General features: G+C 39.1%; 1 protein-coding gene across 2 annotated transcripts in view; it reads left to right on the forward strand.

Moving 5' to 3' along the window:
• The first annotated feature begins 6,415 nt into the window (after window positions 1–6,415).
• Window positions 6,416–15,873, forward strand: part of ACVR2A (activin A receptor type 2A) — an 84,202-nt gene continuing 74,744 nt past the window's right edge. The window contains exons 1-2 of one of the 2 annotated variants that reach the window (XM_064484753.1): window positions 6,416–6,605; window positions 6,998–7,130. In XM_064484753.1, coding sequence (XP_064340823.1) covers window positions 7,076–7,130 — 55 coding nt within the window. In that variant the 5' untranslated portion in view covers window positions 6,416–6,605; window positions 6,998–7,075. Of the gene's footprint in view, window positions 7,131–15,873 lie in introns of both variants that reach the window. The other variant, XM_010974743.3, reaches the window with a different exon arrangement.

A 15,873-nucleotide genomic window follows, 5' to 3' on the forward strand; every position in this document is an offset into this window, starting at 1 on the left:
TTTTCATCATGCCCTTTGCACTTTAAGCTGAAACCTTGCTTTATATTTCAGGGAATTTACAGCTCTCAGCTGGGAATATTATTACCCTCCAGTGTCCAGTTCTACAAACTCACATGCTTATGCTTGCCCTTTCTTCTTCCTGCCTGCCTAAGTATGGCTTCTGCTGAAACGACTGTCAAGGAAAGCATTCTCCCTTGAACACATCCAATGGCCCCTTATCTTTTTACTCTTCAATTTACTGATGTCTCTACAGATGTCAATATTGTCCCTATTTCCCTCTTACAAAACAGTTTCATGTAGGACATCTCTCTCTCTCTTGGTTTTAATCTCCTCTCTCTGGCTTTTTCATCCCCTTTCCTGGCTTTTAATCCTCTACTTGCTAAATTTCTTCTCTCTGTCCACTGTCTATTTAGATGCTCTCATTCATTTCCATGGCCTTAAATACAATTTGTGTGCTGATTATTTCCAATTTTTTATCTATGGGATTGCATGTGCATCCAAACTTCAACCACCTGCATCCAACTGCTTACTCTACAGCTCCATTTGGATGTCTCACAGGTGTCTCAGATTTAACATTTTCAAAATTGAATTCCTTCACTATTCACATCTCTACTCCCTTTTCTAATTTATCTCTCCCTCTAAATCTTGCCCATCTCAACAAATGAAACTACCTCTGCTCAATTGCTCAAGAAACTAAGTAGGAGTCATCCAATTCATCAGCAAATTCTGTAGATTCTACTTCCAAAATATATCTTAAATCTGTGTGCTTCTTTCAATATTAGTTCATGGTACCATAATCTAGCTTGCCCGACTTACTGCAACACCCTTCTAACTAGCTCTCTGCTTTCTTTGGTAATCTCTTGCAGTCTGTTCTTCATATAAAAGCAAGAGTAATCTTTCAAAACATAAACCAGACCATGTAATTCCTTTACGTAAAACCCTCCAATGGCTTGATACTTCACTTTGAATAAAATCTAAGAATCTTACTTTGGCCTGTAGGATCTTGCATAGTCTGGGGCCTGTATTCCTCTCTGTCCTTATTCATACCACTCTTCACTGCCACAAAAGCTTCCTTTCAATTTCTTGAACATATCATAGGTTTTGTACATAACTGTTCCTTCTTTACCAGCTCCTCTCAGGGCTAGCTCCTTTTCATCTTGTAGGTTTCATTTAAATGCCACTTCCTTAGTAAGACCTTCCTGAATCATGCTCTCTAAATAGGCCCCCTCTTCCTATCCAGTACTACCACTCTTATTCTTTGTCTCAACATCCTGTCAATTTTTATAAATAATCCTTCCCATTTGACAATTACTTGTTTACTTGCTCTTTTTCTGTCTTCCTTGTGATACTTTAAGCTCAATGAAGGCAGAGACTTTGTTTCATTTATCACTATACAATCAACACCTAGCACAAATCTTACAGCGAATAATTACTTGTCAAATAAATACCACAAAGATAGACAATGTAATGAAAATGACTGATCCTTATGCAGTCTCGCATTATAGAAAATTTTAGGACTATAGCATTAAAGCTTTATTCAAGATTTTAAGCATTTGTTGAATGGACGGAGGGCACTATTTTTGAGAGTCTTGGTTATATAGCCTATTCTCTACTCCAATGCCTTTCACATTATATGGTGAATTTCCAGTCTATGAGACTTTTGTAAAATACAATAAAATTAAATTATTAAAAACATGAAATAATAATAAAATGTAAGCCCAGTTATTTTTATTATTACCTTCAGCAAAGTAAAATTACTCTTGTCAAGTTTCTACAAAACTTAAATAGTTGTCGTTAATGTCTATACTAATCTCACCGAAGATCAGTAATAAATAATTTGAGACTAACATTGGCTTGAAAACTGCACTTTGAATAGTGTTGGTTTACTCCAACTTGAATGACTTAGGTCACTGGCATTTGTTTAGGTGGGGTATCTCAAAACCTCAACCATTCTTTGTTATAATCTAATAGTTGAAAACTATTAGAAATAAAATAGTTATAAAACTAGGCATCAAATAGCTATAGCATTTATAACATAGTTTAAAATTTAGAAATAAAATAATTAGAAAACTATTAGAAATAATGTAGAAAATTAAGTCACTGTGGTCATGAATATAAATTGGAGGGTAGGGGAAAAAAACAAACCTTCCCTGAATGAAGCCTGTAATTTCTATTTCCCACATTTACTGGACTTTGAAGGAGGTGATGGGGGTGGGGGGAATCAAATGTTACCCTTGGGATGTTACAGAGAAACCAACTGATGGGTGAGATTTCATTACTAGCTGGGTTGATGTAGCCTTTTTTATCAAAGTGCTGGATACATTATTTCCATCATAGCTAGTTTCTCTTGACTCTTCTAACTCACTTTCCTAAACTAAAATACTCTGCCTCAATGTTTTGTCCTTAGCCATCCCCACATCCTCAATGTTCTCAGTATGTGTCTTTTTTTTTTTGCCCCATTGGCACAGTGTAGTGCCATGGCTAGGTAGAAAAGGGAAGAATAACATTAGCAAAAGCTAGAATATAGGGAGTTTTCTTCCTACCTTGAGCATTTAGGGTGAGAAGAATATTCATGGAAATATACTGATTATTATCTGCCTTCCTTTGACTTACCAAGTTACCGAGTTTGTTCCCCTTGTGTTATGCCTCACAGCTTAGGTATAAAAGAAATTCATTACTTGTGCCACTTCAGGAATGTCCATGTTATCTGAACACAGGAATAGATTTTTACAGTAGCTGAAAACAGCAGAAATATTTTAAATCCTTCATCTAAGGGGAATTCAACATCCCTTATTCCAAAGGGATTTGGTCATCTCCCTGAAATGAAGGAAGAGAGACTTGTCATGTTTTGCTTATATGTGGTTGTTGGTATATCCAAAGGCAGGTGAATATTTTAAGGTGAATTTCCTCGTAATGTATGGCATACTACTCAATCTCAAAAGCAAGTTCAATTCCAGCCCCATTTCAGAGTTGAAGATTGAAACTTAATTCATACCTTTTTGAGCCATGTGAGTTTCTAGCATAATAAGAAATCATCCTTTGTTCTGGAAGCAGTCTATGATACTCACTTGAATCTTTAGATTAAACTAGCTTCTCAAGATTCTTCCAGCTGGGAACAACTGGCAGTTCAATTGAACTTCTCATCAGTACTCTGGACTTGAAATTCTAGCATTGGAGTGGCTACAAGGCTAGGTATCAGGTTTGGGGACTTAGTGATGTTAGCTAAAGCTGTTAAACACATATTGTCTTATGCTCTGGCAGACCAGAATTCCTTTCATGTTTCCTTTTCCTTTCCTCTCCTTCCTTCCTAAACCCAGTTTGTACAGCTTGCATTGTGTTAGGGAGGTGTTGGGTTTGTAGATAAGAAAAAGTGATTGTAGAAAATAGGAAGGAAAGAGGGGCAGTAGGGTTAGCTGCAGCTACTTCTATCTTCTTTTTAAGCTTTGGAATTCAAGTAGGAATTAGTCACATATTCTCATCTCTTCTTTGGATAAAATATTTTTGAATTAAAAAAATGCATGACAAATGCTGGAGAGGCTGTGGAGAAAGGGGAACCCTCCTACACTGCTGGTGGGAATGCAGTTTGGTGCAGCCACTATGGAAAACAGTGTGGAGATTCCTCAAAAGACTAGGAATAGACTTACCATATGACCCAGGAATCCCACTCCTGGGCTAGTATCCAGAAGGAACCCTACTTCAGGATGACACCTGCACCCCAATGTTCATAGCAGCACTATTTACAATAGCCAAAACATGGAAACAGCCTAAATGTCCATCAACAGGTGACTAGATAAAGAAGATGTGGTATATTTATACAATGGAATACTACTCAGCCATAAAAACCAACAACATGCCATTTGCAGCAACATGGTTGCTCCTGGAGAATGTCATTCTAAGTGAAGTAAGCCAGAAAGAGAAAGAAAAATACCATATGAGATCGCTCATATGTGGAATCTAAAAAACAAAAACAAAAACAAACAAACAAACAAAAACAAAGCGTAAATACAGGACAGAAATAGACTCACAGACAGAGAATACAGACTTGTGGTTACCAGGGGGGTGGAGGGTGGGAAGGGATAGACTGGGATTTCAAAATTGTAGACTAGATAAACAAGATTCCACTGTATAGTACAGGGAAATATACACAAAATGTTATGATAACTCACAGAGAAAAAAATGTGACAATGAATGTGTATATGTCGATGAATGTCTGAAAAATTGTGCTGAACACTGGAATTTGACACAACATTGTAAAATGATTATAAATCAATAAAAAATGTTAAAAAAATGCAGAGGGTGGGGTGAACACAGTTTTAGAAACAAAATGGATAATTACTGTTACTAGATGTTAATAACTTCTCCCATGGAGATATTTTTAACTCTTTATCAGAGAATATAGTCTGGTGAAGACTTTGACTTCTTGCTCCTCTTTCATAATACAGAAAAATAGTTTTTCGTCTTCTCTTTCATTTTCATACTGGAAATTTGGGTGGTAAGGTAAGAAATATATTTTCAAGTTTTAGTCCTATTACTGGTTATTCCAGTTATTCCACTAGCTCTGGTTTCACAATTCAAGCAATACTGAAGTGATGCAGAGATAAAGACAACAGTGAAGCCTGTTCCAGGGCATAACTAACATCAAATTCCTGAATATACTAAATAAAATATACTCTTCCATTCCAGAAATGTTAGTGACAACTCTTAATTCAATCAGAGAATGGGAGGTTTATATTTATTCCTCTGACTAGCTCATAAAGTCCAGAAAACTACCTAATATGAGATCATTTAGACACCTTGAAGACCAACTTGGGACTTTTCTTAACTGTTGCACAATATCATTCAAATTCTGAGCAACACGACTTGAGAACTGGAAATCTTGGAGAGAGTTTAAAGAGCCACAGTGATTACTAATAACCTTGACAAGTTGTAGAAATGGGCAGATAATTACAGGATGACTTTAATAGAAATACAGAGTAATTTAGAGGAAGAGAAAAATAAGACACTATAAATACAAGGGAGAAGGCTTGGCTTTGTGGGAAAATGTGGGAATTGGTAAACCACAAGTAAAACATGAATCAGCCAACAGTATTGTTTTATTTTTTTTATTATTAACCCTTCCCCCAGATTTGCAGATTACGTGTGAGAATATTGTATTTAAGAAAAAAGACAGTTATCCCCTAGTCATTTATACAATTGTTTATTAAGTACCTCTCGTATCATACTAGACACTCTGAATGCTGGCATAAAATGGGAAAGAAGACATAAGACCCCACCTTACGGAGCTCGCTAAAGTGTGGTAAGTGACAAAGCTAGTACCTTTACCACTCTCTTCAGTTTGTACTCTGTAGGCAGCTTCCAGTATAGCAAATACCTTAAGCTCCCTAAGGTAGGGATCCTACTTTTACATTTTGGATCCCATTCCGTGCCTAGCACAGCATTTTGTGAGCAATCAACTTGGAGGAAGGGGTAAAAAATAAGCCCTAAAAGAAATGAAATTCAGAAAAGTAAACATTTGTCTGACCATCAAATATGTCGATCGAAATCCGCAGGTTTTCTCTTCAGCGCCTAATAAATGTTTGCGAACTTATTACATGCAGAACAGTTCTCAACACAATGCTTTGTGTATAAAAGGGACGGTGGGAATGGCTTCATATTGCACATCGTGATAATTGCCGTGGAAATCCTGACCGGGTGGACAGCCCTTCCTCCGTGCTTCCCCTACCCCCTTCTCCCTTTTCTCTCTTTTAGCCGAAAGACAAAACGCTTAAAGCAGAAGCCACAGGGGTGGGACGCACCGCTAAGACTGGGGGTGCAGACACCAGCTCCCGCAGCTCTGCAGGCGCGGAGGACCCGCGCCCACACCCGGCTTCCCGGCGCCGGGAATCTCAGAGTGGACGAGGCGTCCCCCCAGAGGAAAGATAGGGCGCCGCAGACACCCCCTCGGAGGAGTCACCCGCCACCCGCCCCGCCCCGCCCCGCCCCGGGGTCCTATTCCTCTTGGGTTGCCCCAGACCATTCGGGCGTGCGCTCCACAGAGAGGCCAGTGGAGCACGATTAGGAAACCAGGCACCCGAGACCTCGACAGCATTCACCCGCCCACCCGCTCGAGCCCCACAGCCCAGCAGGCCGAGCAGGCCGGACGACGAGGCCTCGCGGTAACGAGCCTCGGTCCGCCCCGCCTCCTCCCCCTCCTGCCGGCCCCGCCCTCGCTCTCTCACCCCTCCCCCTCTCCCGCCTCACTTCCCCGACAATCTCCTCGCGCTCCCGGCCCGGCACGCGCGCTGCGCCCGGCCGCCGCCGCCGCCGCCGCCGCCGCCGCCACCGCCGCTGCTGAGCGTTCCTTCGCGGTGCCTAGCTTCCAGCTTCGGGCCGGAACCGGAAGTTTAGGGGGCGGGGCCGGCGGAGGCCAGAGGACCGAAAACGCGGCCGAGCCCGGAGCCCGGAGCCGGAGCCACAGCCTGGACCAGACTTGGCCGCCGCCTGCACCGCCGTCGCCGCTGCCGCCGCCCGCCTCTCCTTCCCCGCGCCGCCGCCGCCGCCTCGACCGCCACCGCCGCGAGCTCGGCCGCCACTGGTCCGCGGACTTTGGGTGTCCGGGGTTGAAGGTCGGTCCGGACGTCGGACCCAGCTCGGTTCCCGGGCTGTCCGGGCGGCAGCGGACGCCGCCGCCGCCTCCTCCTCGTCGCCTCAGCCTGGCGTTTTGTTCCGAGAGACCCGAGAGGCGAGCGGAGCTGACAGTGATTTTGACAGTGATTTAAACCCGCTTTTGTTGTTGTTGGCTTTTCGTTGTTTGGTTTTGTGTGTTGTGCTTGTGTGTGGCGGTTTTTCCCCCGTGGTGCATTTTTTTTAATTGTTGTGCTCTCTCTTTATTTTTAATTTTTTCTTTTTTTTTTTTTTGACCCCGTGAACGTTTTGGGTGTTTTTTTTTTTTTGTTTTTTGTTTTTTTTTTTGGTCGGGGCTTCCGAATATGTTTTATGACGGTTGATTTTACACCAGGAGGTTTGTCTCCGAGGAAGACCCAAGGAACTGGATATCTAGCGAGAACTTCCTACGGCTTCCCGGCGCCTCGGGAAAATGGGAGCTGCTGCAAAGTTGGCGTTCGCCGTCTTTCTTATCTCTTGTTCTTCAGGTAGGTGCCTGGAGCGCGGCGCGGCGGGGCTGCTGCTGCTGCCGCTGCTGCCGCTGCTGGCGGCCGCAGTTGTTGGGTCGGCGAGCTCCAGTGCAGCCTGGGGAGAGGTTCTCCCCCCATCCCGAGCCCCTCGGCTGCCGCCCCCCGGATCTGATTGTGATCTGGAAACCTCCATGAAATTTTTTCGTTCCGAGTTAGGTTGGCGAACTGGTAAGAGTGACTGCTCTGTTGTTGTGGAAGTGAGAAGTCATGGTTTGTGGCCATAACACTGGATGACAGCGCTGGTTGGGTTGCAGTTAAGCCACAGATACCACAAGTGACAATTTATGCAAAGGTTTGAGACTCGAAAGGCGTATTCCAAAATGTCACTTAGTGTGGCATCCTCCAAAATAAGGGTGTGTGTGTGTGTGTGTGTGTGTGTGTGTGTGTTTAAACGTCTTTTAATTAGTGCTTCACTGACTATCACGGCAGAGATCAAGTCAGTTGTTACTTAATTTTCACCGTGAGAAACAATGCCTTCTATCAGCAATTTCATCTGGGTCTCTCCTCACGTTTTCTTCAACTTCGATGTCCAGCAGTGTTAAAAATAGTTGTAGTTGTTGTTGTTGGAGTATTAACAATAACCCAGTGCAGAAGAGGTATGCCGCTGTGTGTTGGTAATGTGCTGGCTTTCAACCACCATTTATGTGCTCTTTTCTGGCATAGATTTTGCTTACCTACGGAATATTTATTTTAAACGCGTTGTGTTGAAGCATTGTTTTCGGTTTAGAACAGCCCATTTGAAATTGTTCATACTGTCAAATACACTGTAGTCATAAAAGAGGTTTTGGCCCAAGGTTGGAGGAATAATCTGGCTCCTTTATACTTGAAATTTTGATTTTGTGAGAACGTTCTGTGATTGCAACCAGTGGTTGGGAAACTAGTCTTTTGTATTTGAAATTCTGTAAATGAATACAGCATCTAGATCAAAGGTGTGCAGATGTCCGTAACAGAAGAGTTAGTTTGATAGATGAAACAATTTTAAAGTGGCAGTGGATCTATTTATCTTAAAATTCAATAGTCAGTTACTAGGTTGTGAGGTAGAATGATAAGGGACAACAAATTGACAGGTTTCAGGGCCATGTCTTTATCTCGTTTGCCATAGGGAAATTAGAGGGTGGTAGTCTTTTCTTTGTGTACCTCTCTGGTGTGTGTGTGTGTATCCATCCATCCTCCCTGCCCCCCTTTTAATAGAATCTTTTGTAATGTATAGAATTTTGCTGAATGGTACATTTCCTTGTGGTTAATAAATGGATAAAGTCTAGTCTTATGTCTGTAGTGATATTGATCAGTTCCGGGTGGGCTGAATGTGTTGTGAAATGGCGATCTTTGCCAGAGATTAACCAAAAGAATCATGTCTGTTTAAATGGAAGAAGCAACATGCTTAAGGCAGGCTGACAGTTCTTTTTGTGCACCGTTTGGGGAAGAAGATAAACAATGGTGTCTCTGAAATGAATGAATACCTAGATAACATTAAACCACCTGCTTTTTGACATAACTTAACCATGTAGTTTATGTTTTTCCTGTAGTACTCTTCCACCTCTGCCCCTATATGTTCTGGTTGGTGAACTCCTCTTGTTCAAATCCCTTTTTCTGATCTCCTGCCCTTGGGGAGGAGGGGCATCATGGCCACTGACCAAGGGATTGTGGATATTATTCCCTCCCAAACCCACCTGAGTCACACTAATTGGTAAAGGAGGTTATTCTTGAGCCATCTCAAGGTATTACTTCTGGAAAAGCAGGCTGTCGCTACAGATCTTACAGCTTCCTCTGCTTGGTTTGGGAGTAAAAAGAGTAGAGCGTTAGTTTCTTGTAGGATTGTTTTCACTGGGCCAGGAGGTTAATAGCTAAAATTTTGAAATAAAGTAATTTTGTTGCTATAGAGCACATAGATATTTCACTTACATTGAACTAATTAAGTATTGTTGCATAGTTCTTTAAAAAAAAAGCAATCTTAGTTGAACTAAATAAAATTCTATTGAAGATAATTGAAATAATCTTAAAGACTTTAATCCATATTTGTACATGAAGATTTCTAGAACTTAAAATGTCTGATTTTTTAAAGGGCTTTTGTTATGCATCAAATACACTCTAAAAAAAGGATTATTATGTTTCTTTTCCTAATTGATTTTCCTATGTAATGTGTAAGCTGGCTTGGTGGAAGCATGAAAATGGCTATTTTTATGAGAATTTTAAAATTTCTCTATTTGTCAATTTTTTGTTTATAGAAATTTGATTTTTTAAAAAACCAAATGGAGTATAGTAGCAAAGAGCAGTTTTATTTCAGGTATTTAGGATGGCTGTTTACTGTTTTCTTTAGTATTTTGTGGACTTTGATTTTTCATTTTCCATCTCACGGTATGTATACTCAAGATGGATTATGCAGACTATTCCTGTAGGATATGTCCAGGTGTATAATTCTCTCATCTCATTCTGGGGGAAACATTTTTGAGTTTTGCCCTCATCCTGAAATGCCTTCAGATTCCTTTTGATTTCAGATTTTTTTCATTCCTCTTATCCTTCCTCACATTCTGTTTTAAAACACAAGGGTACTTCTTAGTTGTTTTGTTTTTAAAGCATTGTGGTTAATTTGTGTCATTCTCTAAATCTGTTAAAATGTGAGGATGAGTTTAATACTTGCTCTAGTACTTAGATTTATCCTTCCTAGAGTGGTGCAGCTTTTGTGGTATTTGAGTTGCATTGAGTAAGCTGAGAATTCCTTTGGATTCTGTGGGAACTAGAACAATCTGGTCCATATATTTGATGAAAAAAGAAATGGAAATAAAGTAATCCTATGCATTTTCTTCAGCTCCGCTAGGCAGTACTTGGTGTGTGTGTGCGTGCGTATGTGTGTGTGTTTCTGTGAGTGTATGTGTGGTTGGAGGGGGAATTGGCAGTACAGTGAATCTTCTGGGACTCTTCTGAACTTTGACTAACGAGTGATATCTATTAAATGCTTTGTTTACTAAAAGGCAGAATCTTGTAAGTGTAACCTGTGATCAAATTCTAATGTAACATATTGGAACATTAAGACCAGAAGAAAAACAAAACAACCCCCCCATTTTGAATTTTTTTCTATTTGTGATAAACCAGTAGTTCTCAAGCTTGAGTGACTTTTGCTCCTCAACCCCGCAGCTCTCCCCCAGGGGACATTTGGAGACATTTTTGGTTGTCACGACTGTGGGAGAGAAGGGGAGGGTATGCTACTGGCATCTAGTGGGTAGAGGACGGGGCTGCTGCTAATCATCCTCTAAAGCATAGGACAGCCTTCTACAGCAAAGAGTTATCTGGTTCAAAATGTCAATAGTGTTGAGGTTGAGAACCCCTATTCTAAACTCTTAATTTTTAAAAGCATTAGTATATTAGTAAAAGGGCTCTGCTCCCCCTCCCACAATCATCTGAATTTTACAAGTACATGGTATTAATGATCTTATGTGACCTCATATTGATTTTTTTTCATATTTTCATTATCTTTTAAAATTAGAATAATCAAAGAAATAGACTATAGGTATACACATTATTTCATCCTTTTATACTTTATTCATAACAGCCAGCAAAATATTTTTCTTAAACTCTCCAAATCCTTGTTATGACTGCTTATGAAGACTGCATGTTCATGGATATGATGAATGATTGGTCAAGGTATCAAGTTTACTTATATTTGCTTTTGATCCTGTAGTCTCTTTGCTGTAATAATCATCTTTGTGAATATTTCCTTTTATCATTTTTGAAATCATTAGGTAATGTGGTGACAGCAGGTGTGTATATGTGTGTGAGAGAGAGAGAGAGACCCGGAGGAAGAAAGAGACAGTCAGTGAGTGTGTGTATTAGTTTAACATGGTGCCTGAAAGTTTTGTAAGTTTCGTATTGAAGAAATAGTTTCACTATTATGTGTTTTATGAATGGTTTCAAGGTGTAAATTCATTTTTTATAAGAATATTTCCTTTATCTAGCAAACTTTAATTCCAAGAAACTTTTAAAGTGATTTCTTAATTACATAATTTTCTTGAGAATCATTATGAGTTTTGGTTACCATTAGACTCATTTAGGCTATACTGCTAAATAATATTCTATGATCTATTGCTGACCCTTGTCCTTTTTGAGGTTAAACTTTGACCATAAATAGTAAGTGCTTGCCATGTTTTGAACTCTGGTTTTAAGGAAGTTAACTCAGCCAGCCAGGATAAGAATTAACAGTGAAATTCTTAAAATAAGCAGCACTGCATCATAGAGAGGAAAAATTCTGAAGTTGCTCCCACAAAAAGTATGCAGACAAGCCTCAGAGTGCCTTTGTAACACCTCCCCACACATTCTCTGGTAGTAACTGACATTTTCACCCTTTGTGTCCATCAGACTCATTGTTTCTTAAGAAGTAAAGCATAACTAAACCAAATGAGACTTTAATAATCTTTAAATTGCCCTTTTAGATTCTAAATCTGTTTTGTTGCTTTTTTACTTTTGTTAGCACTCTTCTCATCTTTGGTGTCTCATAAATCAGTGATTTAAATTTGTCTTTTCATGTTCTTATGTTGCCACTCTCATGATGCCCCTCAGATAGTAAGTTAGGTAAGTTAGGCAACATTTACTTTCAAGGTCTCTAGTACTCATCAGTTTTATTCCCTGTTCTGTAACTCATCATTTCTTTCATTCCCTTTCATTGTAGTACCCTTTCCACTTTCTTCCCTTCTTTATCTTCTCTGTCCTTTCTTATTTCCCTATCCTGTAGGCTGCTTGCTTATGGAAACCACTCATTGCTTAGTATCAAGGATGGCTCAAGACTGCTTACCCTTGGTTTAAATGAAAATGGATTGAGTTTAGAATGCTTGAGAATTGACCAGATAGTCTTTCCCACTGTTCTTTCATTTGTTGGTTTCTGGAATACCACACACACACCTGGGAGTGATTGGAGTCAGATGACTTGAACTTTAGATTGTTCTTTTTTTTTTGTTTAATATTCTGACTTTCGTTAACTCTTTGCTGCTTTCAAAAAGTATGTCTCTTATTATTCATTCATCATCTCTGTTTAAGGCAAAATTTGACCGGACCAGGGAGCGTATTTATTGCCACCACATTGAAACCACTTTAGACTTCCTCTGGTAGCTTTAATTCTGTTAGGTTATAATAGTCATGTCTAGACAGAACATTGGTTTCAAATTGACTATTGAACATGAACGTTCCAGGAATAGTGTATAGAGGAAGGAGAAGGAGAAGTCAAGAAGGTAAGAAAACTGCAGATAGCAATTGACATTCTGTCATTCTCCAGTTAGTTTTCTGTTAGTCACTTTTATATACCCAGCACATCTAGTGGTCAGGCTTTGATTAGTAAGGGAACCTATAGGGAATGTGTTGTTGTCTCTGAGGTTGGATTTCTTAAAATGTTAGAATTGTGGACTTAAGAGAAAAAAATGGGAACGTCTTAGGGATACTGAACAAGTAAGCATTCGTGGTGGACAGTAGACTTGGGTTCTAGTGCCAGCACTGCTGCTCTCTAGCTCATCAATCATTTCTCTTACCTGTATGATTGTAGTACCTTTCTACAGTGATGACTAGCTAGTTTCCTGCCACGAGTTCCTTTTCCAGTCCATTTACATAGCTGCCAGATTGACCTCATTAAAAAATAAATCTGAGTATGTCACTCTTGCTTAAAACCTTTCACTCACTATGTCAACTTTAGCATAAAATCTTAAATCTTAGAATGGCATTTAGGGTCCTTTATCATTTGGTTCCTGCCTGTTTATTCTAACCTCTTGGTATAGTAGCTAAGAGTATAGGATCTGGAGTTAGACTTTCTTGGTTTACATCCTTGATTCACAACTTAACCTTGGGCAGATCACATCACCTTTTGTGTTTTTGTCATCTACTAAATGGGGAGATTAATAGTGCCTACCTCAGATAGTGGTATGACAATTAAATGTCACCTAAATGCTAGGTATTCTGCTGTGGCTCCTCCTCAGCATGAGTCCTATATTCCAGATATACAAACTCAACTCAGTTTCCTCAATGTCACCCGTTACTATATATTGGTATGGTCTCTTTGTACATGTTATTTCTTCCTCCTTTACTTGGCTAACTCCTTGTTTTTAAGACTGAAAAGTATTTTTAAGACTGAGAGGTATCACCTCTTTAGAAACATTTTCTCTGCCACCCAACCCAGATTGAGTTAGTTGATTTCTGTTCTTTATAAATGACCTAGATTCCAGTAATTATTGCAGTTGTTTTACTTACCTGTATACACTTTGGACTATGAGCTCCTTGAAGATCTCCTTCCCTTTATCCACAGACCCACTTCTAGAACCTGGCACACAATATGTGCTCAGCAAATTTTTTTTTTCTTTTTTTCCCTTTAAATTGAAATATACCATAATTGATTTACAATGTTGTGTGAGTTTCTGATGTACAGCATATTGATTCAGTTATACATATATATATTTTCATATTCTTTATCATTGTAGGTTATTACAAGATACTGACTATAGTTCCCTGTGCTAAACAGTGGGACCTTGTTCTTTATCTGTTTTATATATAGTAATTAGTATCTGCTAATCCCAAACTCCTAATTTATCCCCCTCTTTCTCTTTTAGTAACTATTAGTTTCTTTTCTGTCTGTGAGTCTGTTTCTGTTTTGTAAGTTCATTTGTGTCATGTTTTTAGATTCCACATATAAGTGATATCATACAATATTTGTCTTTCTCTGACTTCACTTCACTTAATATGATAAGATTAGAGTTTGATAGTGGCATTTTATTAAGAAAAAATGATTTTGCTGGTTGTTTTTTGGGTGTCTTTTTTTTTTAACATTTTTTATTGATTTATAATCATTTTACAATGTTGTGTCAAATTCCAGTGTTCAGCACAATTTTTCAGTCATTCATGGTCATATACACACTCAATGTCACATTTTTTTCTCTGTGAGTTATCATAACATTTTGTGTATATTTCTCTGTGCTATACAGTGTAATCTTGTTTATCTATTCTACAATTTTGAAATCCCAGTCTATCCCTTCCCACCCTCCACCCCCCTGGTAACCACAAGTCTGTATTCTCTGTGAGTCTATTTCTGTCCTGTATTTATGCTTTGTTTTTGTTTGTTTGTTTGTTTTTGTTTTTGTTTTTTAGATTCCACATATGAGCGATCTCATATGGTATTTTTCTTTCTCTTTCTGGCTTACTTCACTTAGAATGACATTCTCCAGGAGCATCCATGTTGCTGCAAATGGCATTATGTTGTCAGTTTCTATGGCTGAGTAGTATTCCGTTGTATAAATATACCACATCTTCTTTATCCAGTCACCTGTTGATGGACATTTAGGCTGTTTCCATGTTTTGGCTATTGCAAATAGCGCTGCTATGAACATTGGGGTGCAGGTGTCATCCTGAAGTAGATTTCCTTCTGGATACAAGCCCAGGAGTGGGATTCCTGGGTCATATGGTAAGTCTATTCCTAGTCTTTTGAGGAATCTCCACACTGTTTTCCATAGTGGCTGCACCAAACTGCATTCCCACCAGCAGTGTAGGAGGGTTCCCCTTTCTCCACAGCCTCTCCAGCATTTGTCATTTGTGGATTTTTGAATGACGGCCATTCTGACTGGTGTGAGGTGATACCTCATTGTAGTTTTGATTTGCATTTCTCTGATAATTAGAGATATTGAGCATTTTTTCATGTGCTTTTTGATCATTTGTATGTCTTCCTTGGAGAATTGCTTGTTTAGGTCTTCCATTTTTGGATTGGGTTGTTTATTTTTTTCTTACTGAGTTGTATGAGCTGCTTATATATTCTGGAGATCAAGCCTTTGTCGGTTTCACTTACAAAAATTTTCTCCCACTCCGTAGGTTTTTTTCTTGTTTTACTTCTGGTTTCCTTTGCTGTGCAGAAGCTTGTAAGTTTCATTAGGTCCCATTTGTTTATTCTTTCTTTTATTTCTTCTAGGAGAAAATTTTTGAGATGTATGTCAGATAATGTTTTGCCTATGTTTTCCTCTAGGAGGTTTATTGTATCTTGTCTTATGTTTAAGTCTTTAATCCATTTTGAGTTGATTTTTGTATATGGTGTAAGGGAATGTTCTAGCTTTTGGGTGTCTTTTAAGTTTTGTTCTTTTTTAAAATTCTGTGTCTCTGATCCTTAGACTAAATCTTTTAATAGAATTTGAATGATATAGATTTAGAAGACATCTTAGAGTCCTTCCAGTTTAGTGGCTTTCAGTTTTTTGAACGTAACCCACAATAAGAGATACACATTGCATCATGATTCAGTTCCCATATACATAAGTATGTATATGTATCAGGAATAGGTGTTTCATAAACTAACTCTTACTGTGTGCAGGACACTTTTATTTATTTTTATATTCTATTTTATTACAGATTTTTGATTATGACCCATTAATTAATTCAGTGACCCACTAATGGGTTTTAAATGCCTAAAAAATACTGTCCTAGTTCAACAATCCCTTATTCTCTCCACCCAATACTCTGAATAGAGAAGAAAGCTGCATATGTAAATATATGCAGTGAAAATATGTACACTGAAAAAAATGTGCTCCTTATTTAATCTACAATAGAGAACATGTACTGGGTTCAAGATTATAGGGAAAACCGATCCCAAGGGAGAACATGGACCTGCCCTGGCAGAGCTCGTCTCTCTCCTGGACTAGCTGGATGAATTATGCACACATAAAAGTGCTAAAACAAAATTAGATTGTAATTTTGA

Source organism: Camelus dromedarius, chromosome 4 (genome assembly GCF_036321535.1).
Source record: "Camelus dromedarius isolate mCamDro1 chromosome 4, mCamDro1.pat, whole genome shotgun sequence".
NCBI lineage: Eukaryota > Metazoa > Chordata > Mammalia > Artiodactyla > Camelidae > Camelus > Camelus dromedarius.